A 27978-nucleotide genomic window follows, 5' to 3' on the forward strand; every position below is an offset into this window, starting at 1 on the left:
TCTGTGTGTTGTTCAGTGTCACTGGCCTCCAAAACCAAAAATCCTTGATAGATCGGAGTTTTGCATGATTTTATTAATTTCTTTGAATGCTTTGTGAGGAGGGTCAGAGCTCAGAGGGGGGAAATACCTTTAGACACATTTTCACATCAGTAGTGAGAAATCATCATCCTGTCCATCACAGATATAAAGACCATCGGCGTGTCGGACTTTCAGTTCCTCTTTCTCAGACCACACCTCTACAAGAATCTATTATGCAACATAAAGAAAATAAATAGATGCATGTTAAAGGTCATTACCATATACAAATACATTTTATGAAGCTTTTGTACAAGCATTTTTACCTACAGCTAAACATTTACAAAACAGGGTTGAACAGTGACGTAGAGGAAGCTCATATAAACATCTGATATGCTGCACTGTTTCCAGTATGAGTGTCTTTGATACTCGTTAATGACGTTTTAGACCTGGCTTGAGTCTCAAAATGCAGCAAAAGCAAAGCCCCCGCAAACGACTCGCTGGGAGTCGTCACATGTCCACGTGTTGTGAACCAGACGAGGCCACTGCGTTCTACAACATGCACTGCTAAAATCTGTGTTGGCAAATTGGAAAAACAAAATCTACTGGTTACTGACACAACGTAAAGGCCTCTGAAATATCAAAATAGTGATTTATTCTGAATACATTTTGGAACAAATCCCACTGGCGATCATACAAAAGAATATGCACCATCTTCACTCGTAGATTATTGTGTACCATAAAAATGACTCATTGCAAACTTAGCTCAGTTCTTTCGATGACCAAATTTTCTCTGAGGAGCAAAATCGATATCTTTGGAAAGCAGAAATCCCCCCACTCAAAAGGCACCGGTGTCTCAGGGAGACATCAGTGTCATCAGCACATAGTCAGCTATATACAGAAACAATGTACAGGTTTGTAAAAAAAAAACAAGTTACTGCTATATTTCGCTCTATGTGCTCTGAATAAATATTTGGTTTTATGAACTCTGACCATAATGACACAAGGTACATCAAATAAGCCTGTAATCATTTCTGTAGAATCCGCTGCAAACAGTCAAATTAAGGGTGTAAACCAGGAAGACATCAGCTCTCCTTGATAAAAAAAACCCAATTAAATGAAAAAGACCTGAAAACTTAAATCATGCACAGCTCATTTTGTTCATCTGTAGGCCACTATTTACTCCGAGCACTAAGATGAAGAACATCGAATAAAAAATGAACCTAAAACAGGAAAGCAAAACTGATTCCAGACCAGCACATTGACAGCAACAGTGTCAAAAACAAAGACTGTACAGCCTGATATCAGGCTCATCGAAACCACTATTATTAACCCTTGTTGGATTTATTTCCTTTCTTTTACTGGATGTATCAGGTCAGTTTCACTTCCAGAGAAGCATCGAGTGACTCTTTTGATATGTTTCATCTCTTTCTTTCAAAATGAAATCTCTGCTCCTAAACTGAACGTTTTCTTGCTGAAGCAATGATTTAATGGTACTCTTCAAAAACCTTCCTTCCATACAAAGACCACAGCTTACTCCCTCTTTTGAATGTAACCACAGAGCCGGGATCCAAACAACAATACGGAAGTGTATCTACTTCACAAATTTGGCTTTGGAATATATTTCTCTTTATAGCAGCCAAGCCAATAATATACAATAACTTTCCATATAGTGAATAACAGTGATTGTACAGACATAAATACATACACATAGTAACAAGAACCATGCAAGTGTGAGCCCAGATGAATTTGTGGTTAATGACCAAAGACAACTTCAAGCTATAAAGGAGAAAAGATGTGAACGACCACGGAGGCATGAGTTCAGACTAAGCTAATTTTTCCTTAAAAAAAATGACTTTTCCTTCAGTTGGTGTCCTTCTCCCGCCTCAGTCGGTGTCTGTGTATCGTGATAACGAGTTTATGATTGCGTTCAACGTGCTATCGTGCAACGGATAGCTGAGCGGCGATGACGAAGACAAACACTGGTGCCAGTGGTGAAATTGGAGCGTAGAGGTTTGACTTTCCATTCCGGTCATCTTCCAGGGGGACAACTCACATGATCCGTTCCATCCTGTGAACATCCTGACCCCACTTCACAGCGAACAACAGGCAGAGATCTCCTCCAGTGTGAGCGGGAAAGTCGTGTTCACTGAGTTTGTATTTTGAGCTAGTGTATGACTGAAGAGACGATTTCGGTTGCATGTGTGATTTCTTTGATGATTTCTCGATGAACGGGTGCTGGAGTGGAGAAAGAACAAACGGAGCTATCTACAGGCACAGGAATCTACAGTCATGTTGGGGTAGACTTTGAGCACCACGTTCTTATCCTCGTCAAAGAAGAGGATGCTGAGGGAAGACATCTTTTCTGGGACGCAGCACGGCTCAGGGATGCCTGGGACAACGCCCACCGCCCGCACTATGCTCTGGATGGTGGCGTGGTTCGAAGGCTTTAGGGCCTAAAGTAAAGGGACAAAAAGGATTATTTGGCTGTATGTAGTTCCACAAGTCCGTACATGCAATCGAGGGGAACAATATTAACAACTTGTCGTGTTGTCACAGTTTGAGCCATCATTGCTTCTGGAAATACTCAAAGCTAAAATGTGCAACTTAAGCTAACGGGAGACCCGATCCACTCTACCCCACCTGCTCTGTAAACCCAGCGCCTCTGGTATTAGCCACTGTCAGAATACAGTAAATGAACGTGCTCTGAAACTTATTAATCAAGCAAACATTTTTAGAAAAAGGTGATCATTCTTGTTAAACATTTAAAAGTTATTCCAGTAAAAACATCACACAAAGTGCCTCAAAGGTGGCTGCTTCACTATAGAACACTACTAATATTATTTTTTGTCCTAGAAGGATCGAATCAGCGACACACATTACAATAAACTAGGCCCAGCAGCTTTTAATGTGAGCTCTTAAGTAGTTTTTGTAGCTTCGACCCGACAAAGGAGAAGCGACATCAGAGGACCAGAGGCCTGTGTTACTGAGCAGCAAACCTGCGGGAGTGGGAGGGGGTTACCGCAGACCCTAGGCCCTTCCTCTGGGACTAATTGCATTGGACTGCAAACGCTGGGCGACTCCAAGGTAATGAATTAAGTGGATAGAAGCCAGGCATTCCGGCCATGTTTAAAATACCTGTGATGTTATCTTGTAACAGGGGCCCCGAGCTACGAGAGAAGCTGATGTTTAACATCAGTCTACTCTCAACTAATTTCTTTTAGATTTGTAAATTCTGAGGTGCATCTCATCTAAGCACGATTATTTCTCACTTTTTGTTAACAGAGCAATTTGGATTGAAGTGCTCAAGTATGATCACTTGCATGTGAATGTGTGAGTATTACAGATGCAGTTTCCTTTGTTACTGTAGTGGAGATAAAAGCGCGTAGACCTTGTAGCATCGCTAGTCTCTGCAGTTAAAGAGTAAAACAGGTGGTACAGATTTCTGTCTGTTCACTTGGCTTTATAATCTATAACATATGACAGATGGCCTTCGGGGACTTGGGATGTTCATACTGTCCAACATAGCCTGAGCTGTTTTCTTAAATGTATACTATCCAGAAAAAGAAGCATGGAGTTTGCACGTCCATCAGTACTTTGAACATTCAGTGTCTAAGTACCTGTAACCCACAGTCTCAACCTGGAACTAAAATCATCCAAGAATTTCCAAGAACCAACCCAATACTGGTGGAACGTGTTTTGCATTAATGCATTAAATGCTTTAATATTGTCTTGCAACCCATCACAGTTTGTTTGGAGACCTGTCAGCTGGCCCTGATGCCAGGTTTGTTACCACTAAAAAAAAGGGTCCGAGTCTCACCTTTGGCATGGGGAACTGGCAGGACCCTGAGCAGTAGTAGGCATCGAATGACTTCGGTGAAATAATCCAATCGCTCCACCCAATATCAGCAAAGTCCACTCTCAGGTATCTCCGAGCGCAGTTCCTGGGCTCGTTCCACTGCTTTTTTCGGGCCTTTTTAATCGTCTGCTCATCGAACTGCAGAAGCGGCATCTTGTGCCGCTGATTCTTGCGGGTCTTTTTACGAGGCCGGCGAGGCTGCTTGTTCTCGAATGGTTCATATGGACTTGTCTCATCCCACCCGGTTGTCTCGTAGGGATACTCTGGCCCGGGAAGTTCATTGTTTTGCAAGGGGAGCAGAACATTCACCGAGCGCTTGTGTCGGGCCTGCGGCTGTTCTCGTTCAGTGTGATTTCGCTCGTGTGGCCTCAGTTTTTGGAAGCCGTGTGAAACGGTGCCTCCCCCCCTGACTGAGCGATGTCTCTGGAGGGTGGCTACCACATTTTCAGGTTCTGAAATTGCAGAGTCGTTGGCATAGACTAGGATGTAGGGGGAGCGGTCTGACAGAAGCTTCTTCCAAGGCTGGGGCCCTTGTGAGGCCACATCGATCCCAATGAGCAGCTCGTCGTGGTGCTTGGCCTGGTTCACCACACGAGTTATGTCCTTCCACTGCCAAGATATGAAGTCCCTGTAGAGGGTGGACACATTGATCTGAAAGTGTCCGAGAGTCCTCATCTTATTGTCCACTGAGGCAAAACTCCAGATGACCATGTGGATATGGCTGTGCCTCCGGGGCCCATGGCGGCCACAGCTTTTGGGCCTAGAACAGCCCTGGGTGTTGTTCTGAAGGTCTCCGATGTAATAATGAAGAGTGGCCGACAGAACGTCTTCTGACTTAGTGAGGGAGGTGAGGTTTAAAATCTGCAGATGCTTCTTGTTTATAGTACCTGTGGATACAATGAATAATATTTACAGGATTTTGAAAAGAAACCTTGTACTTTCTCGTATAAACTGAATGAGCTAATTGTTACTATTTTAAACATTATAAACAAACTTTTCCAGACTGATACCAGTTATTCAAAAAGTTGCATTCATTAAAAGTAAATATACAAATAAAACTGTATCAGCAACGCAGGTACTTTGATCAGCCAGTTATGAGATATGGGATTTCGATATCTACAGACTAAGAAAAACCTGTTTCACGCTCAGCTGTAGTTTAGTGGAGGGAGGAATCTCAAAATACCATTATGGGTAGATGTAAAAACTATTGGACAAATTGAGTGAACCGAGCCTTTATGTGCTTTTCTATGCAGGCAGTGAGCGATAGGAGGCAGTGTAATCTAACAAACGCTGACCCCTAAGAGAAGCGGATCATCTACACTAGTGCCCACGTCCAAGCAATATTACCACAACAGCTTGAAAGTTATTCACTTTCAATTATTGAAATATTTGTTAGTACCACAATTCCTGGCGGGGGGCGGGGGGCACAATTAAATGGCCCTTAGACGCAGAAGCTCACAACAGTGAAAACTATCAGCTGGACCAGAGAGAAGCAGCGCAGCTGCCACGTGCTGGCTTAAGGGGAAAATATCTCCAAAGTGACCGAGAGGAAAATCTAAAAGGTGAGACGACACGTGTGCGTGTTGTGCTCCGTTCCTGGCGCGGGGAAGGCGGTAACAGGTCGATCCCATTGTCCGCGGATCAACAGGTGTTATTTCTGTTGCAGCTCCGCACAGCAGCGCGTTAATGGCGCAAATTTGCATCACTTTCAATACAAAATATTTAAAAACTAATTGGGAAAATCTCACATCCGCCACGAATACTACACGCGTCAGTGCATTTGGTGACTTGCAGATGATTCAAACTGAGCAAAGCACAACATTCAAAACTCACAATGACATCGTGCATTTATGCAGTAATTACAAAGCAGCGTTGTCAACGTGCGTAAAACGTTGGATACGTACCCCAGTGCGCTTTGAAGCTGCGGACTGTGTTCCCGTCCTTGAACAGAAATCCAGCACGGTTGTATTTGGTGTAGAGCATTTGCATGTGCTCAGTCATTGTATCCTGTAAAATCAGATCCGGGTCTTCCTTTGCGTGGAGCTTTTTATCCACCGAATGCGTAAAATCCACATTTCGTCTCTCTGGGAAAGTGTCTGTTTTCAGCATCGCGCAAGATCCAACGCACAGATAACTCCATCCGTAGAGCACCACGACCAAAAACCAGGAGTGGAGAGCCATGCTCGAACCAGGGCGAAGGTAGCAACAGAGAAACTGTTGTGGAAACGCTTTTCCAAACGCGGCTTCTAGCTCCAGAACGACATACCATCACCTGAGGAGGAGTCCTCTGTAAGAAAATGATACCATCACTATTGACACTAGCAACAGCAAGAGCGTAAGGTGGGCAGGGGTGGGGTGGGGTGGGGGCGTTATCCAAGTTGTCACCCTGCTTTTGATAAGTTGCAGGTTGAAACTTGCTACAGTCAGTAATGAGAAAAGTCCCGGCGCACAGCAGAAGGTGTAGTGTTGCAGACGATGGGAAAACTCAGGTTTTTGTATCCGAGCTCTGGGTTGATTTCAGGACCAGTAGTCAACCGTCCCCCCGTCTCAGTTTTCATTGAAGGTAAAGCATGTTGTGCTGAGTATTATAGGGCTTGTGGGACCAGCTGGGTGTTGCTCTCTCTCTCTCCCTCTCTCTCTCTCTCTATCACACACACAGAATGAGAGAGAGAGAGAGAGTTTCCTGTTTGAGAGACTTTTACGCACATCCAGCCCGGGGACAAATTATCTCATGTTAGCAGGAGCTGAAGTAACCTGTTTTGTCAGTTGATTCGAGACGGGTTTTAAAACGTATGTTTATTAAATTAAATTCCAACGATTTATTGAACTGATTTCCAAACCTAAACTGCTGCCACAGGACAGTTCCTCCGTGCGTAATTTCTGCTCCGCAGAGCTGTGCGTCTGGGTCGCGCTGCTGAATGAAGCGGCTTATTCCCTGCATTAAAGGCTCTCACCCCTATTTAGTTTAGGTCAATGGCTTTAAGCACACACATCCTGTACCATCACGGTCCGGTCCGGATGCTGTACTGTGACCCCCCTCCTCCTCGCACCCCACCCAGGCGTACTCCACCCCCGAGTCACTGTGTTTCTCTTTCAGGGGCACTCGGGAGGAAATGATTAGGGCATTTCCCCGCCCTTGGACATCTGATGGCAATAATATTAGCATGCCATGTCCTTCATAGTCGGTGCGCTGAGCTGATTTAAAGCTTTTAACTGGGAGGAGATGCCCTGCGAAGCAGCGGCAGACGCAGCCCCGAGTAATCAGCGCACGTTTCCTCTTACCTGTCGTCCACAAAGCACAAATTAACGTAAATGAATGAATGAAATTAACGTAAAAGAATATGGGAGTTTAAAGGTCTGTGTATAATTTGGAATATTTGAAAGGAAAAACCAAAGCTAAGCTATATTGAACTGTAGCTGAGTAATGGTCCAATGTATCCACATGAAGGACAAATGGCCTGTATGTGTCTCTATAAAGTGTGTTTTTGTGTGTCTGTGTCTTTGTCCAGTGGAGGAACAATTAGTTGCACTAAAGCTTCTAACTCATTATATTGATGAAAAGACTGCGTGAAGACACATCAAAATAAGGTGAAAGTGAGCTTGTTCATACTGCACACTAGTCTGAATCCGCAGCTTTACCTCATGTTGTGTCTATTAGAGGCAAGTCAGGCCTCAGTCTAATAAAAGCACGCTCGAGTTAAAACCCCAACAGCTTAAAAGCCCAATAAAAGAAATGCAGAGGGATATAAGCATTTAAATTAGACTTTATTGTGAAATCATTACTATTTACAGACACATGATCTGCCTGGGTAAGTTCCAGTCACTTGTTTTTAATGAGGCTCACAGCCATTCACAAAAAAACAAGCCTGTGCATTTTCATCTTGTATTACTTGCTTTTTAGTCCACCAGCCCAATTCTTGATTTGCACATCTGCTGTTACGAGCGGTAGGTGTTTGGAACGACTGATGACACTGTCGGGGAGGGAGAACAGAGCGGGCTGTTCCATCACCATCACCAAGCCACATGAATGAGCTGTGGCTCCTAAATCTAAACAGCTATAGATGAGGGTGAATTGTTCCTTTTCCACCCATCCAGTTTGGGTTCTTCCTACCCACCCACAAAAAAAAAAAAAAAAAAACCCCAACAGCGTTGTAAAAGTCAGGAGGACGGGTTGTCGAGTGGGACAGCCTAGGCCTCCAGGTCAAATCTGGACGTTCCCAACACAATTTAGCCAAATTTGAATGTGTGTCGCAGCCTGGTTAGTCCAGTTAGTTTTGTTGAGACAAACCAGTTTCTTCGCAGGTGTTCCAACACAAAAAGAGAGGCCCCAAAATCCAATGAATAAAAACCCAAACAAAAAACGAAACCCTACTCTTATTCCCCCAAAAATGCTGCTTTTACAGAACCCGAACACACATCCACACATGTTGTTCCAATGAGGCCAGCAGGGCTCAGTTCAATCAAAAGAGACAAACAGATGCAGCCGGTGGAAGTCTGCTCTGCTATCAAGGCAGCTGAGAGACATTAGAGCTTGGTGATAGAATTAACTCATTTGTTTAAACCTCGTTGCGTTCGGGAATAAATTTCAAACAGAATGGATGCAGAGGTAATGAGTTCAAGCACTTTTAAAGCCTGGCTGCCGCACGGCTTCTTTGTCAAGAATTAGATGGGAAAATTCCGGACCAGTCTCATGTCTGTGCATTAATAATAAAGCTTAGATTAATGTCCAGTGTGGGTGCATCCAACGGTGAAAGCGCACACACACACACACACACACACACACACACAATATACTGTACTTCTTGGTATAGTCCAGCATGCTTCCAGTCTTCATGCCAAGTAGGGTTTCAGTTATTTTTTTTTCAAAACTAATCAAAAGTCTCTTTTTTGAACATTACGTTAATACGAGGGGAAACAAGATATAACAACTTTTCTATTTATTTTTAACATAAACATGTATTTACCACTAAGGCACTTTCTATGTGCCAATGCATACATACATATATACAATGCTAATAAAATTACACCTGATGAAAAAAAATAAACAACCTAAATAATAATTGAAAGGTTACCGTGGAAGTTACAGAACAGCTGCACCGTGACAACAATGGCACAACCGTCTTTTGACATAAAAGAAGAAACCAAATCGTCGCCCTCATGTTACTAGTGCTCTTATCTTTGTGGCCAAGTTGGGTCGTGAACTTTAAATCTTTCACAAATGACAGAAACGCTTAATTGTTTATAGACACGCTGGTGATAATGTTACTTAAACTAAAAATTTTAATCCAGAAATGAAAAGGGATCAAGTCATGTGTTCTGTACTAGGTAAATAATTTGTTGTGGTTATTTGGTAAGTTGTCCTATTAGAAATGTCAAAGTGAATGACTAATATGTAAATATACGAGCACTTTGATGTCGTGCAAAGTGTGCCTTGCATCTGGGAACATGAGGAATGCTTTAAGCCCATTACCCATTGTTCCAGTCCAATTGGAGCTACCGCAGCCTGGGGGAGGACATAAAAGCACCCCCCCACCATCTTTCAAAGCTCTTACGCCTTTAATTTGTTTAGACAAACAGTTCAAAACATGCCAGGTCAAAGAATGGGACGAGCCTAAGGTCCCCGAGCAGGTTTGTGCCCCGAACTGAGACTGCTGCTCATAGAAGAGAAAGAAAAACCCGCTGGGCCCTGCTCTGATTCGAATGAAGAAAATATTAAGGCCAAAAAAAAAAGAAGATAGTACTTATAAGAGGATTTTGAGGTCACAACATGTTAAATAACAAAATCTCTGCTTGGTTGCAGGGAAACGTCCAAGTTGTCACACAAGTCCATCTACTTCTTCCTCTGGGAGTCCTCTGTTCAAACATTTATGCACTGGAGCACCTCCACCCAGATGGCAAGCGTGATATGAAGCAAGCAGTTTGTAAATGGTGAAACTACAGCAACTCTGTCAAATTAGAGGCTTCCAGCGCTCTTCAATATTTGCCATATGTGCGAGCGCGTCGGCAGCAGCCTCTGAAGCTCAAACCGTCCTGATGTTGTGGTCGTAGATGGCGACATGGACGTAGAGGTCCGACTGTAGGAATGTTCTGCTGGAGTCCTCACCAGGAGAACACTGCAACCCAGCACACAGAAGTTAGCAGGGCTTGTTCAGAAAGTTTTATCTATAGTCTGTAAAAGCACATTGAGACCAGAAGCGAATCTCCACCTTGCGTCATTCGCATAAATCAGCCGTCTGTGTTTGTTCAAGCACAACTGTATGTACCTCAGCCTGGACTTGGGCTAATCTCAAAACCTCCGAAAAAGTCTGGCCCTTTCTGTTATTGTTCTCCAGTTTCTTGGTTTTCCCACCCTTTTTGAGGCCACACGGATGCATCACTGGTGCTTTTGGAGTTGACCAAATGAACACACCTTGACGTCGGTTATTTTAAAGCTGCATTAAGCAATTTTCAACCCCGGCAAGTTGTTCAGCATGTTAACAAATAATCCGGCTCACATTTAAGCTGCATGCGAGCCGCTAACTTTATCTGCGAGTGCCGGTCAGGTAGCGTACAGGGCATATTAACTGGAAACAGCTGGCTATGGTTTCGTATAAAGAGGCTAACGAGTACCATAAGACCAACGAGTAAAAACCCTGAGATAAGAAAAGCGAAAATAAGCATAAAGACACATGTTGAGTTGAGTCTCAGTGTGTCTGGATCTACAAGCACTTTTACTATTACACAGAATCATTAGCCTATTTGTTAATAAAGTCCAGTGGCAACTAAACAAAACCACGGCTATACAGAACACACCTCTCTGTAATAACACGTATATTTGAATGGGAAGCCAAGTGTAGCAGTGACTCTGATTGTTCATTTACCACAATGTTTTGCATTACTCCGAATGTCAGAAACTGACACAGCTCCACCACCAAGACGAGAAGCTACGAACAGCTGGGAACATTTATTTAAGGATAAGTATGTCGAAAGCTTCTGGTAGGAGTGGATCCATAGCCAACCATTACGCTCAATTTACACTTTTGCCTCAAACACACTTGTGGGTGTCCTAATGAGGGAGGCTAGTGTTTCTCTGTTCTGTTCAAAAAAAGCAAAATAAAGATAAACAAATGAAAATGGACAACATGAGAAACGCTGGCCGAACCAAATGATAATGGACTTTCGTGGAAACCGCCAAGCCACTTGTGTCAGTAAACACAAGTGGCTTGTTTTTCCCTGCAACCGTCAGTTTTAGGAGTATTTTCTAATAACATTTACTTTTACCACTGTCATAACTGAAATATGACAACCCCCCCAACCCCTAACCCACTTTATGGCTGGAATAGAAAAAGTGGTCACGGTATGAGAGAGAGGCACAAAAACCAACCACCGACGAGGAGTTGGAAGGTCCCCTGTTGGATCGGTGGCCACATGAGCAGCGAGTGAGCTCATAGCGGGTTAAAAAGGTCGGCCGGTTCTGCGTTGCTCCGTGCCGAGCCAATCCGGGCTGAGCTGAGCTGGGTTCTGGGCACACGGGTGGTTTGCTGTGTCTGGCTTCCTGTGCCTTCTCTTGTGTTTTTAATAGACAGCCTGGTCGGGGCGGTGCTCGACCACAGCTGTAACACTGTGCTGCCATTTTGGCGCTTGGCCTCAAAAACGCAGTCCCCACAGCTCTGTCTGCAAATTCAAAATAGTTCAGCCCCACCAGCTACCTCCCTGCCCCCCAGCAAAGAAGGAAAATGGAAGGGGGAAAAAAACAACAACAAAAAAAACACACACTGTCTGTCAGTCGTTATTCTTCCAGGGCCCCTGTTGGACTGTGAATGTGGAGGAAGCACCTGTCTTAACCCCTTGATCCTCCATTCCTTCATTCTTTGTGCAGGTGGAAAGCAAATATCTTTCCATCCCACTGACTTCTCTCTCTCTCTTTCTCAATCTCTACAACTGCTCGTCTTACAGCGTAGGCTCTGAAAATGACTGCTTATGACATCTTTGGTCAAGACTCACTAAACTAATTAGTAAAGTTGACAGACAGGTCACAATTTCTATGTTTCATCATTTTTGCACAGTATGGATAAATAAGATACAAACATGATGTTGTAGGTACATGGTGAGTTAAGTCAACCGAGACAGTTTTATTTCTATTGCTCAATCTGGCCTCTCTGGCTTTTGGAGATAAAGTCAGAGAGGCCAGATTGAGGTGGTTTGGACATGTTCAGAGGAGAAACTGTGAATATATCGGTAGAAGGATGCTGAGGTTGGAGCTGCCAGGCAGGAGGTCTAGAGGAAGACCAAAGAGGAGATTTATGGATGTAGTGAGAGAGGACATGAAGTTAGTTGGTGTGAGAGAAGAGGATGCAGAGGACAGAGTTAGATGGAGGCACATGATTCGCTGTGGTGACACCTGAAAGGAAACAGCCCAAAGCAAAAGAAGACTGAAATGTTTATTGCTGCGTAACAGGTGACGTGATCTAATTAACAGTAGCATTTGTCTCTCTGGGGCTTAAAAACAAAAACAGGACAATGACACAAACCTACCAAGGGGTCCACGTTCAGGACCTTTTTGTCCCTCTTGTTCTTGAAGAGAAGGCCATTAGGGTCATCGTAAATCACCTCAAAGTTTGGACTCGAGTTGGACGTGGACACCTGTGTCTTCCAGTTGCAGTAGCTGTAGAGGAGAGAGAGCAATGATAGCTTACACGACTGAGGCAAATCTTTGAGGAGCTTTCCAACGGGGACACGTTACTGCGGCATTATTCATTCCCTCCAGGAATTCACAGATTAATTCAACCAATCCGCTGTGAATTCTGTGTGAGCTTGCAATTTAAAACATCACAATACAATCGCACAATGCTTTAACTCTTTACAAAAAAAAAACAAAAAACAAGAAAAATCAGGAATTTTAGGCTGCATTGGTGCAAGCTGTGCCATTGAAGCAGGATCAGGGGAAAGTGCTGTGAGAGAGAAGTTTTTAGTTGTAAAATAAAAACAAGTTGAAGACACGAGGCAGGAAAACTAATCTGCATTGCTGCTCGTGCTGCTGTCCCTCTGTTGCGAGGGTCTCCTCCTGTATGGGTGCAGGATGAATGAAACGTTGCAGCTGTGATGGCGTGATCTACCTGAGAATTTGGAAATTTGCCTTTATAGGCTGACGCAGCAGAAGGCTGTAAAGAAACCTGCAGAGTAGTGCAGAAGGAGAAAGTAAAATCTGTTTCTAATTTCATCTTGAGGGCGCTGAGTTCGCCAAGCCAGGCATTAAAATAAAGCTGTGGCTAATAAGTAATTGACACCCTCCCCCCCTTATTAATTTACAGCATCCGAACGGATGCTCTGCTTTGAGTTTTAGGCTGTTATTTTTGATACAGTAGAGCCACAGTGTGACAAAGTTTAGACGACCAAAATGCTTGGAACCATATATTTAAAGAGTGATATGTTGGATTTGTCCATCGGTCAAGTTACTGATCAAGTGCAAATTCTTCAGCAGTTTACTAGCGGGCGAGCTGTGGAGAAAAAAAACTATTCCGATCAATTTGCACCGTGTTTTTTGAATGAACGAAGCCCTGGCTTTAGCAACGTGAAGACAGCTAAAAGGTCATTGGGATGGGTGGGTCTGAATCAGTCCTGTAGGGTCAGCGTTACTCAACTAAAGCTTAACGTAGGTTTAAGTGAGACAACACTGTAGTGAGGCAAGCTGGACGTTAGCTTCACTGCAAGATCTGTTAAAAGTTGCAAACACATAATCCGACTCCCCTTAAAACAAGTGTCATTTTCAGGACACCTGGTTGCAATTGGACGCTCTCTAGTTTGTCCGTTTGTTGATATGAGTGACAGTAGAAGTGGTTAGGAAGTAGTTGGGTGGTGTTAATTACTGCACAGTTTCCCTGTTAAGGCTGGATTGTCCACAAGCTCTCAGCTAAGCCAAGCCAGGCCAGGCCAGGCCAGGCCAACTTAAGCCCCATTTAAAAGCGGTTTAAAAGTACAAATGTATTATAAATGAGGCCAGATTGGGATTTAGAGATACGTCTGTTTGTAGTTTGGTTAATTTGAAAAAACATAATGAATCAAATCACTTCAGCTTTGTGTGGAACAAATTGTTACTGTTATTTTATTGTACTGATATTTTATATATTTTTAGGTTTTGGTTGTTTTATCCATACTGATTTAATATGCTAAAAGTACCTTCACAAGCCCACCATGGTTTTCTAACATACAAAAGCCTTAATAATAAAACTGTAGCAAGCAAAGAGTCATTTATTACTCGTGTCTCCACCATTTTCAGTGGCTCCCTCGCTCAGGTGTTCAGATAACTAGTAACATAACTCCACATGTCACACTCTGAGGGACTGAGTATTGCTCTAGCCCCCGGCAGCAGTCTGTGCTCCAAAAACACGGAGTTCAGGGAGGAGGTCCAGTGTAAATCTGGGAAGAGGTGCATTGTGTTGGGGGAATGAGTGATCTAAAGCTGTAAGCACGAGGCCGTAACATAGCCGGCTGTAGGTTATATTTCCGCCGCTGTTGTGCTTTACTGGAGCAAATACATGATGAACAGCAGAAATAAAGTTTTCATCTCAAATTGTTTAAATTTACACTGCAACATCTTTACCATCTTCCAAATGTTTCTGACACTTGGCTGGTGTGAAGATGTTTTCTGGCGGTAATTTCTAGTGGCATATTAAACCTGTGAGCAAATAACCATTTGCATTTGAGCCATAAAAATATTTTCTGACTCCAAATTACAAGCAAACATTTAGTACAAGCGATGTAAAAACTCGTCCATGCGGCTTTTCCAAAAACCACAGACCCCCACTGTACAATATTGGGAAAAGTAAATACACGTGTTTTGGCAGAATAGTCTGCGATATGGAAAAAAGGATGGATTTCTATGTGAGACTGGAGGCTCCCACAGAAAACATCTTAACACAGGAACCACGACAAAATGCAGACAGAAGATGGTTAAACAGACGTGATACACAAACAAATCATTTCCATATCACGTCTTTTGCTTAGAGACTTGATTTTTCTGGGACTATTTAACGTTTTGGGTATTTCACTCGAGACTTTCTCTATAAGACTTCACCCAATTTTGACAAATGTTGTCAAATCTTTTCAAAAAAAGTCAAAATGCGTGTTACAGTAAAAACAGATTTGAATTCATTTTAAATCGAGACGACAGAAAACAACTCATTACACATACATTCACCCTCCTAAATGTGATTCATCTAAACCATCACAAATGCAGCCAAATGGTTGTGAAAGTCTCACAGTCTGTTTAGTGGAAATCACCTGACTACAGTTGCAGCATAACTGCACTTATATCTTGTGCAGTTATTGTCAAAAGCTACAGTGCAAACAACTCTACAGAAAGGTTACTGAATGCAGAATGAAGGGGAGGGAAAAAAACTTCTCGGTACAATTATATTATTTAGAAATTGGCAGAAACATGGCACAGGTGAGAATCTGCCCAGAGCAGGTGGTCCTCAAAAACTGAGGCACAAGATGGGCACCAGTAAGGGAGGCCACCATGTCTCTTGTGACTCCTCTGAGGGAGTTACGCGTGTCTGTAGCTAAGATGGGACACAACTGTTGCGTGGGTTCTTAAACGCTCCAAGGTTTGGGGAGAGTTATGGGAGAGTGGCAAAGACCACAAAAGTCATTCAATCTCAGCTAGAATTGGTCAAATAGCATGTGGAAGATCCTGAAGTCCAGTGAGGGAAGCTCCTTTGGCCCGATGAGACCATCAGACTAGATGCTATGACTTAAGGAACCCAGGCGACTCTCCCACCCCAGAAACACCTTGTAACTCCATCGGAGGAGTCCGAGGTGTCTCGGTGTCAGATTTTGTGTAGCAGACAAACATAAAAGCCATTTTAAAGTTTTTCCTCTTTTTTTATAAATTGTAAGTTGTATCCACTGAAGGTTCAGATATCTGTCCAGCACCCCTTCCTCTCTAGAAGACACGTGCACTGCATTCCCCTGAACACTCCAAACAGTGTGGGGAAATACACTGATGCATAAAATTATAAGGTATGATAGGACGCGAGGTCTGGCATTTTTTCTCAAGTTGCCAACAGCGCTGAGTAAAGCAGGTTTAGAATAGACTGCTGCAATGCCCTAATTATGAAATACAAATTGAGGTTTGTCCCTTAAAACTCAGAAGAAAATTATATTGTTTGAGATTCGCTTTCAGACATATGGATACTTTTACGATGTAAATTAGATCTGACAGTGTTTCAGTGGCTATTTATACCAAAGTGCCATACGATAATTAACATTGTTTTGGTCGACCACTTTTATTCCATGGAGAACCGCTTACTTTTGTGAGAGAAATGGGACAGATGCGAGATATTTTACCACAGTACGTGCAAAAGAAAAAAAAAAAAAAAAAAAAAGCAAAGTGGAAAGTTTGGGCAATGCTGAGAATTTTGTTCATACGTTACTTGGATGTGTTTATTGGACCCACCTTCCTAACTGTCCCATAAGAACCGTCGCTGGGGCGACTAACTGCACGGTCGATGCACATTTGGTCACGAAAAAAAGGCTCCAGCAGCTGGATGGCACCACACCCAGACACATGGACCAGTAAAAGTGTGAGAACCCAGATTTGCTGGAAACAGCGATGGTGCTCTCTGCTCTAGTTCCTAGTTCTCTGTGCCGTTTACCATAGCTACCGAATGTGTTTCCATAGTTACTTAGCTCACTTGCTCAGCTCTATTGTTTTCTCCTGGTTATTGTTCAGGAAAGTTTCAACTGTCTCATTACCTCTGAGTGACTGGATTCTCCATGTTGGATAATAAATATCCTAAAAGAAGCAGATACCCCAGTGTGTGTGTTCCTTGAGCTTTTTTCTTGTTTTTGAAGATATCAGGTCTAAAAACTGCTTCTGAAGCTAATGTTTCCAGTGCAAATCAGAAAAAGGCCTGTTCAACATCGAGAAGCAAAGTAACTTTTCTTTTAGCGATCGTGAGTTGAATTCAACAGATTACAAATGGAACATTTCCAGCAACTCTTTTGACAAAAATCAATATCTAGCCATGCTCCAATCTTAAAATAAAAAAAGTAGAGAAATGTCAGATTAAAACTAATAATAAATAGAAGGTGTTTTCTGAACTGTGTCTTACAGGACAGAGCTAAAACATTGGTTAATTGGTGGCTCAAATTAAAACAAATAGAAACATCCGTCTGAAAGTTGGAAAAACATTAGAAGGTCCCTGCTTTGAACCTCAGCCAGCTGGTGGAACCTTTTCTGTGTGAAGTTTGCATGTTCTCCCCATGCTTGTCCGGCGAGCCTCCGAGGGCTCTGGCTTCCTGCCGCACACATGCATGTTGGTCTGTAAATTGCCTGTAGGTGTAATTGTGAATGGTTGTTTTGTTCTGTGTGTCCCTCTGCTTGACCCCTGAGATAGACTGGCAACCCGTCCAGGGTGTAGTCCACCCTTTGCCTACTGACAGCTGGGATCAGCTCCAGCATTTGGTGACCTTTAACAGGAGAAAAGAAATAAAAAAAATAAATAAAAGATGGACATTTTATTTAATGATTAGATTTATCGTTAGCAGCAGTGTCTGGCATCTTGAAAAGCCCTGCTAATGAAAATGCTCATTTATTTGGTGAAAGTAGGTACAAACCACAAATAACAAGAATCATAATTATTGCAAATTTGTAATCAATATGGCCAAGGTGGGTGTGGTTTCAATTTCTAAGTTAACAACTTTTAAATATACAGGACACTAATAACTTACTCTGAGCACATTATAACATATACCTGAGTTACCATTGTACGCTGTTTAATTTTTCCATCAATCAAGTCCACACAGACACACACACACACACACACACAGAGTCATTACATAATGCTGTGACTGGCCGTGATCCACTGAGAGGTCAGGAGTCAGATTTTAAAAATACTGATGACAAAGGACGGCACATTCACATTGACGGTTGTGGTCACAGATAAGACTTTTCGTACTTTGCAAAGACATTCACGCTGCCAGTGACATGTTAAATCTTAAATCAGCATGGCCGAGCGACCAAATCACCTTCTGGAACACTTTCTCTTTTGTATTAGAAGCTAATAAAATAGGACAGCAGTGCAAATATTTTCACGGTGGAAAATGAAGCCAAACACACAGGTGCATTGCAGAGGTTATGGTTTTGGCTTCAAAAGACGCATGCGCTGTGTTTCAGCTGAGCGGATCCTTCAAGTTCAGGGTTTCAGTCTTTTGCCAAGTGCACACAGGATAGAGCGTGTGATATGATCCAGCATTTCAAAATGCTTTAGGAATAAGAGATTCATCGGGAAAAAAAAAGAAAAACCATAAAAAGGCAAGAAAAAAAACAACAACATGTATTTGTTTTCGGTAACTGTTTAAAAGAGGAAAAGTATCAATTAGGAGTCCAGCATACTATGGGAGATGCTGCCAGGCCTCTTAAAAGCCTTCACTAAACACTGACGAAAGGAGATAGAGGAAGGAGGGGAACAGCCAGAGTGCATAAACAGATGGTCACTTTGCTAGGGAACATTAAATAGACATCAGAGATGCTGTAGGCACATCTGGAGTGGCAGGAAGCTGGGTGCACAGAGCTGCAGATCTGTGGGATAATTAGATGAAGGTCAGGGCTTTAGTGTGTGTGTGTGTGTGTGTGTGTGTGCGCGTGTGCATCGGAAGCTCAAAGTAAAAAGTAGAGAACACAGAAATGTAACGAAGACTTTAAAGGCACGATGCACATTTTAAAGAGTCTTTTCCCCACATGTGCACTTTTCACAGAATTTAATTTCATTTACCTGAAGACTTCAGCCACAGTTTTCTCTAAAGTTACCGGAACTAAAATGAACATCTGGGAAGTGACTGTGATTTTCGTTTGAAATGTTTCCATTTCCATCAGTTATTATCACCTACCTGTGTAATTAATGACATAAGTTAATCAATAGTGACACCAGCATTGTCAGTGTTACATGATTCTGTGGAATGAACAGCTTTTTCTAAACTTTCTACAGATGCAATGAGAATAAATGGGCTGCTTAATTTATTTAAACCAGGTTTCCCAGGAGGTCAGAGGCTTAAAACATATGTCTATACAAATGATGTTTATATGACCCACCCACCCAATGTGCCTGCTACAATAAATCAAGACCAAGTGATTTGTAGTCCTCCCAGTGCAAATGCAAAGATCCAGGAGGGTCCAAGAGTGAAGATGTCTGACTAGCAGCACGACAAGCCATTTCCTTGGAGCAAAGAAAAAGCTTTTTTCAAGAAGCAGCATTGAACTTTAAACTGTATTTTTCATATGGTTTTGATTCCATTGTAAAATACATTTTAAGCTGGAATTACCGAAACAAAGACTTCAAAAGCATTTAAAATATTACGATTTGTCGGCACAAAATCAAACTTTACTTCCACGCTATGCTGCTAGAGCAGAGGAAAGTCTTACATGTCACACAATTAGTATTTTTTCTGAATATATTCAACAAATTCACTCTTTGTCATTTACAAACATTGCTTGAGGGAGAGACAATGCTACTGCATCTTGTACTTCCCTTAAGACATTGCAGAATGTGTATGTGAACCCATCTACCCCGTTTTGCTGGAGGTGGAGGCCAGGGCTGGCGCTGGTGTCGCTGCTTTGGGTTCTTTGTGGCTATGGAGGAGGAGGAGGGACAGGATTCAGAGTCCTGCGGTGGGAGGTTTAGTGCACTGAGTGGGCAGCAGCTTCAGCATCTGCTCCCTCTTAGCAGCAACCACACTGGGTGTTATTGTTCCCGACAGAGATGAAAAAAATAAGGGTGAAGGAAAAGGGGAAAAAAGTAGAGGATGACATAGAATTGGAGAAACGGGTGGAGGTTGCAAAGCACAGGGTTAGAAAAGGTGAAAATATAGCAGTAAATCCAAATCTAATGAAGTCGTGATAATTTGTAAAAAAAAAAAAAAAAAACGAATAGTAATGGAGGATGAAGTCAGTATCTCCGCCTACAGCTTGTTAACGCTTCCACCTGCCCGAGAGGAGGCCAAGTTTAAGGCAACAAGTGGGCCTGTGTCAGAACATGTGATGAAATGGATAAATAAATCAACACAGCTTCATGTTTAAAACATTGGAATCAATGAAAACCACTTCTAAAAATACAACCCCGAATCCAAAAAAGTTGGCAGGGTGTGTAAACCTAAATAAAAACAGAATGCAATTATTTTCAAACCTCATCACATTCTATTCACAATAGAACATAAACAACCTGTCAGATGTTTAAACTGAGACATTTTACCATTTCATGGAAAATATTAGCTCATTTTGAATTTGATGGCAGCAACACGAGTTAGAACAGGGTGATTGTGCAGCATCCCGACTTCTTTTAACAACTGTCTGTAAACATCTGAGAAGTGAGGAGACCAGTTACTGAAGTTTTAGCAGAGGAATGTTGTCCCATTCTTGTCTGATGCAGGATTCTAGCTGCTCAACAGTTCTGGGCCTTTGTTGCGTGACTTTTCGTTTTATGATGCAGCAAACGTTTTCTATTGGTGAAAGGTCTGGACTGCAGACAGGCCAGTTCAGCACCCAGACTTTTCTCCTACAAAGCCATGCTGTTGTGATGGATGCAGTATGTGGTTTAGCATTATCTTGCTAAAAGACGAAAGTCCTTCCCTGAAAGAGACAGCGTCTGGATGGGAGCATGTGTTGCTCTAAAACCTCTATGTAATTGTCAGCACCTTTCCAGATATGTAAGCTGCCCACACCATAGTCCCTAATGCCCCCCCACACCATCAGAGGTGCAGGCTTTTGAACTGTCCGCTGATAACAAGCTGGATGGTCCCTCTCCTCCTCATGACGCCCGTGGTTCCCAAATGGAATTTCAAATTTTGATTCCTCTGACCACAGAATAGTTTTCCACGTTGCCTCAGACTATTTTGAATGAGCTTTGGCCCAGAGAACATGGTGGTGTTTCTGGATCATGTTCACATGTGGCTTCTTCTTTGCATGATCCAGCTTTAACTTGCATTTGTGGACTGTACGGAGAACCGTGTTCACAGAAAGTTATTTCTTGAAGTGTTCCTGAGTCCAAGCAGTGATGTCCAGTGGAGAATCAGGCCTGTTTTTAGGGCCAGAAGAATATGCACATCTAGTTTTGATCTTGGCCTTGTCCCCTGTGCAGAGATTCCTTTTTCTGTCTTTTGATATTATATACTGTAGATTGTGGGATCTTCAAAGAATTAGCAATTTTACGTTGAGGAGCATTTTTCCTGAAATCATTCCACAATTTTTAGATGCAGTTTGTCACAGATTAGTGAACCTCTGCCCATCTTTACATCTGAGATGCTCTGCCTGTCATGTCTGTCATGTTACTGAGCTGTTGCCAATTAATTACTACTTATTAATCAAATGTTACTTTTGTTTCCTCTGGCCCAGCTTTTTTGAGACAAGTTGCTGCCATCAAATTCAAAATGAGTTAATATTTTCTATGAAATGGTAAAATGTCTGATATGTTGATTATGTTCTATTGTGAATACAATATGGGTTGATGAGATTTGCAAATCATTGCATTTTGTTTGTATTTTATCCTCCCAACTTTTTTGGAATTGGGGTTGTAAACTACTAAATTATTCATAACACCTTATTCCTTAGAGGTTTGCTAGTGCTGATCAGAGTGACATTTGGTGAGAATTGGTGAACAACATGGACAGGTTAGGGGTCTATCGCAGGGCTGACACACAGAGACAGACATACAGGCCGGTAACCTAACCCCACCTGCAGGTCTGTGGACTGGAAGCTCCATGCTCCAAGGACGGCAGCCCACTAGTAAGTTATAGTAAATATTTTTCACAACCTGTGTCTTGTGATGGTGGCCAATTAGTAAAAGCTCATGTTACAATACCTAACAGGAACCAACTAGGAAGCTTTATCAAATAAGCATCATTTCACTTTCAGACCTGTTTACAGATGATACTCTGTCCAGTGTCACCAAGTTTATACAGGATACATGCTGTTTGGTTGAACCCTGAATAAAACCATGACATGCATACTAATTCTCACTCCTGTCCACTTGTATTAGTCCTCATGAGATTTCTTGCACGTATCTGAAATGTTGGTACTGTGTTACTATGCATGAGTGTGTGGAATGTGGGAATGGTTTTGGCTCCGGTAATTTGCTGACAGCTCTCTATGTACTCACCTCTCTGACAACAAATGATAAAGATGTTACCTGGCTCACTGAGGGACACAAACTAGATTTTAGCTTACACCTGTAAGGTCAGCAGTTCACATGTGGCTTGGACTGGAATTGTGTGACTGCAAATGTTCAGCGTTCAGTACATAATGCTTCTTGGACAAGTACATCACATTTAAAAACACATACAGTGTGTTTCTGAGTTTGAAAGCAGCTATGAGAGAATGAGAGAGAATGCAATTTATTTTTCAAATCATTTGAACATTCTTTGGACTGTTAATATTACAAATACAACATATTAATGTACACAAATCAACCATGTTATTAGATACACCTGTACAATCAAATAAAATCAAATACAGCAACTCTGCAATGAATTCTACTTTTACAAGGTTATAATTTCTCAGTTAGTTGTCAAAAAGGTGATCATTCTAATGTTTATTATTAAGGTCACAGTGGTGGTTTAGTCGTACTGGAGTCCGTTATATTTAGAGGTAGTTCTAAAGATTTTCAGTGCTTGTTTGTAAAATGAGTCAAAAGGTTTCAGGTTTGCTTGAGACCAGCAAGCCAAACATAATTTCCTGATTTGTACGGTGTGATTTACAACAGCAGAGTTTAAGACATCAGGAAAGGTACTGCAATAAACCCCGGTTTATTGATCAGCTTAGTAATTGGAGCAGTTGGATATCCTTAACTCTAGAGCTTGACAATGATGAGAGGATTTTATTTAATTTGATCTCATTTGCCGTTTAAGGTTTAACTCATTTTCATTGTTTATTATGGTGTTTGTAAGAAGTTCTGACTCATCATAATCATTAATAACAGTTACCTATAACTAGGCTGTCGGGGGCGGCTGTAGCTCAGTTGGTAAAGCATGTCAAAGTGTCTCTGGGCGAGACAACGAACCCCCAACAACCCATTCCCAGTGCGGGTCCAAGCTCGGTAGGAATTGGGGAGGGTTGCATCTGGTGTTAAAGCTCTACCAAATCAACATGCGGACAATGATCCGCCGTAGCGACCCTGAACTCACGGGATAAACTGAAAGGACAAAAACAAAAACAAAAACCTGTAACTAGGCTGTCAGAATGATAAGTGCCATTTAAATTGAGTTGTATGACTTCATTCCTTAACCTTTCTCTTATCAATGCTTTATCAGTTCTTTATTGTTCCCTTTATCATCTTTCATTATATTTAAGTAGAATTTTGCTTTTGCTTTGTGGAGCTGCACTGTGACCTCGTTTCTAAAGCTTTTTAAGATCAAATGATATGTGCTGCAATGAGTTTTAAGAGATTTTTTAAGAGCCAAGTTCCTTTTGTTTACGAGGTCCCAAAGTTTATCATTCAGCCAAGGTAAATTTGGTTTTGCCTATTTTCATAACTGTGGTTTTGTATATTTAAGGATAATTCGTTTATTGGTTGACATAAAGTCATCACATGCTTTTTCACCATTTGTGCCATGGATTATATCATCCCATGTGATTTTCTTTAGCTCATTTTCAAGTAGTTTAATGTTTTCTTTGAAATGAGTGGGGAATACTTTCTTTTTTCCGAAGGTTTTTACATTAGACATTATTACATTATTATATTGTATTATTAGATTGTTAATAAATTGTATGTTTTTCTTATACGATTTGGTTTATCTGTAAAGATTAAATCCACTAGGGTTTGAAAAGGGCTGGTTATCCTGGTTGGACTAATTATCACTGAATCCATATGAAACTTATTAGTAATTCAATTCAACTTTATTTAAATAGTGCCAATTCACAACAAAGTCTTCTCAAGGCACTTTACAGAATAAAGTCAAGACTGTACAAGTATGTAGAGAAAACCCAACAAATCCCCCCTTGAGCAAGTCCTAGGCCACAGTGGAGAGGAAAAACTCCCTTTAACAGGAGAAACCTCCAGCAGAACCAGGCTCAGGGTGGACGGCCATCTGCCTTGATTGGTTGGGGTGAGTGGAAAGTGGAGAGAGAAAAGAAAAGAGCAACAAAAAGCAACAAGTTGGTAGGACCAGTAGCTGCACGCTGGAAGACACACAGCTTTAAAGTCAGGGAGACCTGCAGAAAGGGACAGAGAGGGAGACAGAGAAGGACAAAGACAACTACGGGAGAGAAAAAGACACAAAGTTAAAGGTCGCATTCACACGGACTAAGAAACCGTGTTACAGTCGGCTTACAGTCATACAGTGGAGGAGGAGAGATGAAAGAGAGGAGGAAAGGAGGTCAGTGCTCTTTGATAACCTTTATCAAAGAGGAAGGTTTTGAGCCTAGACTTAAAAGTAGAGAGGGTGTCTGCTTCCTGAATGTGAACTGGGAGCTGGTTCCACAGGAGAGGAGCTTGATAGCTAAAGGCTCTGCCTCCCATTCTACCTTTTGAATTTCGGGGAACCACAAGTTGGCCTGCATTCTGAGTGCGAAGTGATCTACTGGGATGATATGGTGCTATGAGGTTTTCTCAGCAAAAACACTTCAGTGGTTTTAGATCAATGAGTTATTAAGTTATGTCAAAAAAAAAAATAACTCACACAGGTGAGGTCGAGATGAAAAATTGAAAGTATTCAAAACCCACCAGATACACCCTAGACTCCAGAGGGTTGAAGTCCTCCATAACAATTAGTTCTTTACTACCATTTTGCCTAATAACATTTAATAGATGATCAAAGAAAATGTACTTGGGAAGTTGATACATCACAATCACAAAACAAAACAATAAATACATTTTCCGTGAATAAAGTAAGTAAAATATTTAAACTCCCCCTTCCAAATTATTTTCTAAGATGTCGTATTAACATTGAATGCTCTCCTTCACATAGCTCATGACCCCTCCCCCCTGCCATTCAGTTTATCTCGCCTATAACTATTATGACCTGGTAAGTTGAAAGCACCTGAGAGTGTTATAGGAGTTAACCAAGTTTCTGACAAACACAGATAATCAAGATTAGAATTACTCAACAGTTGTTGGAGGTGCACTGTTTTAGAGCTGACACTTCTTATGAGAAAACCACCAAAAAACGTATCTATCATCTTTGCATGTTGAGGGGCTTGCTGTTCTTTAATCACAATCTTTGACCTAAAAATGACCTTTTGTACACCAGTCTTACCAAACCGGCCTAAGTTGCGCTGTGGATTGCAATTAACCGCCACTGTAACAGCGTCCAGATTGGAGTCCTACTACCTCTGCTGTTGTTCAATGTCAAAGCACCACCGCAGCTGCCAGAGTGCAAAAACTTTACTTTCGCTGCCGTGTTGATAATATATGAAGACAAAGAGTTAAGAATAAAAGCTCATCAGACCGGGCAATGTTTTTGTAATGTTTTCTGTTGTCCAATTTTGGTGTGCGCTCACAAATTGTCTCAGTTTCCTGTTCTTAGTTGACAGGAATAGCACCCGGTGTGGTCGTCTGCAGCTGTAGCCCATCTGCTTCAAGGTGTTGTGTGTTCAGATAGTTAAAACTCTACAGTTCAAAGAAAACTACCGACTGTAAAAACGACTATATTCCAGAATATTCTGATTGTGTTATTTCTCCATAATAATAAATATGTCACTGATGGATGGACACTCGACTGTAGTGCTACTACAACTAAATATTTAATTATTGAAATATATAATTATTGGGCCAAAGTGGTGCTTTTCACCAGCCTGTTTTGGTTCATCCCGCAGTCCAAAACCTGAAGAAGAGCAGTCAAAAAAAATAAAAATAAATGTAATCTTCGCGGGTTTGAAAGTGGAACCAATTCATGTTTGGCACTTTAATCTAAAATGTGACTTTCACAAACAATCAATTCTCAACACTGTTGTAGATTAATTTTTCAACATTCAGCTGATCGCTTTCATTCATTCAGCCTCACCCACTTTAAACATACCATCAATACACCATAATAACACCAAGTCAGAAACTTCACATAAAATGATCATCTACTCCAGAAGATGTTACATAGAATATGATTATGGGCTTGAAAAGTAAACCAGAAAATTACTATTAATCTTGCAATATGCCTAATCGTGAGGTACCTCCTTGGATCTGTGATGACAAATTTACTGCACATTATAACAAGATCAAAATCTCAAGGTTTAAGCCCACTTAAACCCCGTTTCTAAGCATGCCTGTCGTGTCCAGACGGGTTCAGCAGTTTTTCAGCTGTACTCAGCTTTACTTTGGACATGTATATTTATTCCACATCTATGCTGAGGCCGGCTGGTGCTATACTTTTCTAACTATAGTGGCCTTTTACACAGCTCCTTCCAAGCCAATATTGGTCTCTCACGTCAACCTGAATCTTTATTCTGGATAATAAGATTTCCTTACCCTTCAAATCTTGTCAAATCCCACTCGAGTCAAGGCCTTCCCAACCAACATGGACATGTTACAAGAGAAGTAGACTTACCATAAATCCGAGCGTCCTGGCATGAGTCTCTTCTTTCCGCTGAAATATGGTTCAAAATCTTGGGTTTTGAGTCTGTGGGCGTAGTCTATATAGCCAGATACTTCCTGTCCAAGAGTATTATGATCCCTTATGAAAATGACTGACTGCAAAAAAAGAGAAAAAAAAAGAAGGAAACGCTCTGTGTAAATAATCATGGCTGGCTAAACTCTACTGACAAAAAGCTAAGAAGGCCAATGGCAAGTTGTTAAAACTGGACAGATAGAGTGTGTGTGTTACAAATCCTCCCATTTTAAGATACAAAAGCTCATGTTATACTTTAAACCAGGCTCAAATCAGACTCCAGCTTATGTCCGCCTGCGATGGCCCGAGCTAACAAAGGTGGGCGTCTATAGAATATCCTGCTCAAGTTAAGTGCGTGGGACTTGAGCCGAATCCTTCGATTCGGTAACTAGAGTCTAACTTCCGTTTCAACACACCTACATTAGAGACCAGAATGTATTTATCTCAGCAGTCCGGAGATAAAACTTTATACTGGAAGTCCAAATTTAAGAATTTGTTGGTGAAAAACCAATAAAGATTAGTTCAATTTCAGGACGGTTCTATAAATGTTTTAGCCTAAATTAAATCCTAACGTCAAGATTCAAGTTGTGTAAATTCCAACGTACATAGCTGTTCTCAGCACTATGTTGTGAAGCTCATTGCTGTCTGGTTTTAACACATTCTAAGGAGGAAAAAAATGACTGTTTTAAGTATTTTCACTGTTTCTTCTGTTTGAGCTATACTGTATACTGCCCACATTCACCTCCTGCTTTGTTCCTTCCCTTTTGCTCTTTTTGGCCTAAACAATCTTCACTATTGCCACTATTACTTCCGGCTACATGGGCCTAACAGTCTTAACCAGGACCTTGATTTTACAGTCCCTGGCTCTGTAACCTTCAGGGGAGCGTTCATGGCCCTCTGGCCGTGTCAGTTGAACGATGGTTTGCATTAGCTCGGGCCTTCTCCTGGCCTCTGGCACAGGACACATGGATCTCAGTGAAAAGCACTGTAGCAAAAACTCCTGGTCAACATCACCCGCTGCACTTCACCTGGTTAATTTTCTCCAAAGAGCTGGAGGAATCAGTCACGCCACCTTCTCCGGTTCAGTTGGATAACAGGTTCACTGGGATCTAAATGTCAGGAAGGCCAGTTTCCCTATTCTGAAATGCCAATGGCACTGCACAAGCTCTAGCTTCGACCATGCTGATAGTTGGTGATTCCATCATTAGATACGCTGCCTGAAGTCGGCAAAAACCTTTTTGCTTTCCTGGAGCCGCTGTCAGCAAGACAGTGGAGAAGATTCTCATACGTTTAGGAAAGCAGCCAAAAACAACAAAGTTTGTGGAAACACTTGCAAATGACGTCAACTGCCAACAGTCCGAACCGCTGAAATGTGATTTTTATCTCCCTTTTTTAACTTACTGTAAAATGATGACAAATGTTTTATTTTTTCTTTCCCCAGACTTCCCAGCCCTCACACACGGCCACAAGCACAAACCCACATACATGGGCTCTTTTATATAGACAAATGTTATTTTTTTTCCTGGGAATTTCTC

The 27978-nt window shown here is 41.8% G+C and overlaps 2 protein-coding genes across 2 annotated transcripts in view; both read right to left on the reverse strand.

Annotated features, from left to right (window-relative positions):
- Window positions 1–55: 55 nt before the first annotated feature.
- On the reverse strand, window positions 56–6462 carry bmp3 (bone morphogenetic protein 3). The gene is made up of 3 exons (XM_067521653.1): window positions 5779–6462; window positions 3836–4761; window positions 56–2471 (listed from the first exon to the last, which is right to left on the reverse strand). The coding sequence occupies exons 1-3, from the start codon at window positions 6053–6055 to the stop codon at window positions 2280–2282; spliced, it is 1395 nt and encodes a 464-aa protein (XP_067377754.1). The 5' UTR covers window positions 6056–6462; the 3' UTR covers window positions 56–2279.
- Window positions 6463–7683: 1221 nt separating this feature from the next.
- The window catches only part of cfap299 (cilia and flagella associated protein 299), a 75028-nt gene continuing 54733 nt past the window's right edge, over window positions 7684–27978 (reverse strand). The window contains exons 4-6 of the mRNA XM_067521655.1: window positions 26384–26526; window positions 12389–12518; window positions 7684–9987 (exon numbers count right to left, since the gene is read on the reverse strand). Coding sequence (XP_067377756.1) covers window positions 9895–9987; window positions 12389–12518; window positions 26384–26526 — 366 coding nt within the window. The 3' untranslated portion in view covers window positions 7684–9894. The remainder of the gene's footprint in view (window positions 9988–12388; window positions 12519–26383; window positions 26527–27978) is intronic.

Source organism: Channa argus, chromosome 11, assembly GCF_033026475.1.
Source record: "Channa argus isolate prfri chromosome 11, Channa argus male v1.0, whole genome shotgun sequence".
Lineage (NCBI taxonomy): Eukaryota > Metazoa > Chordata > Actinopteri > Anabantiformes > Channidae > Channa > Channa argus.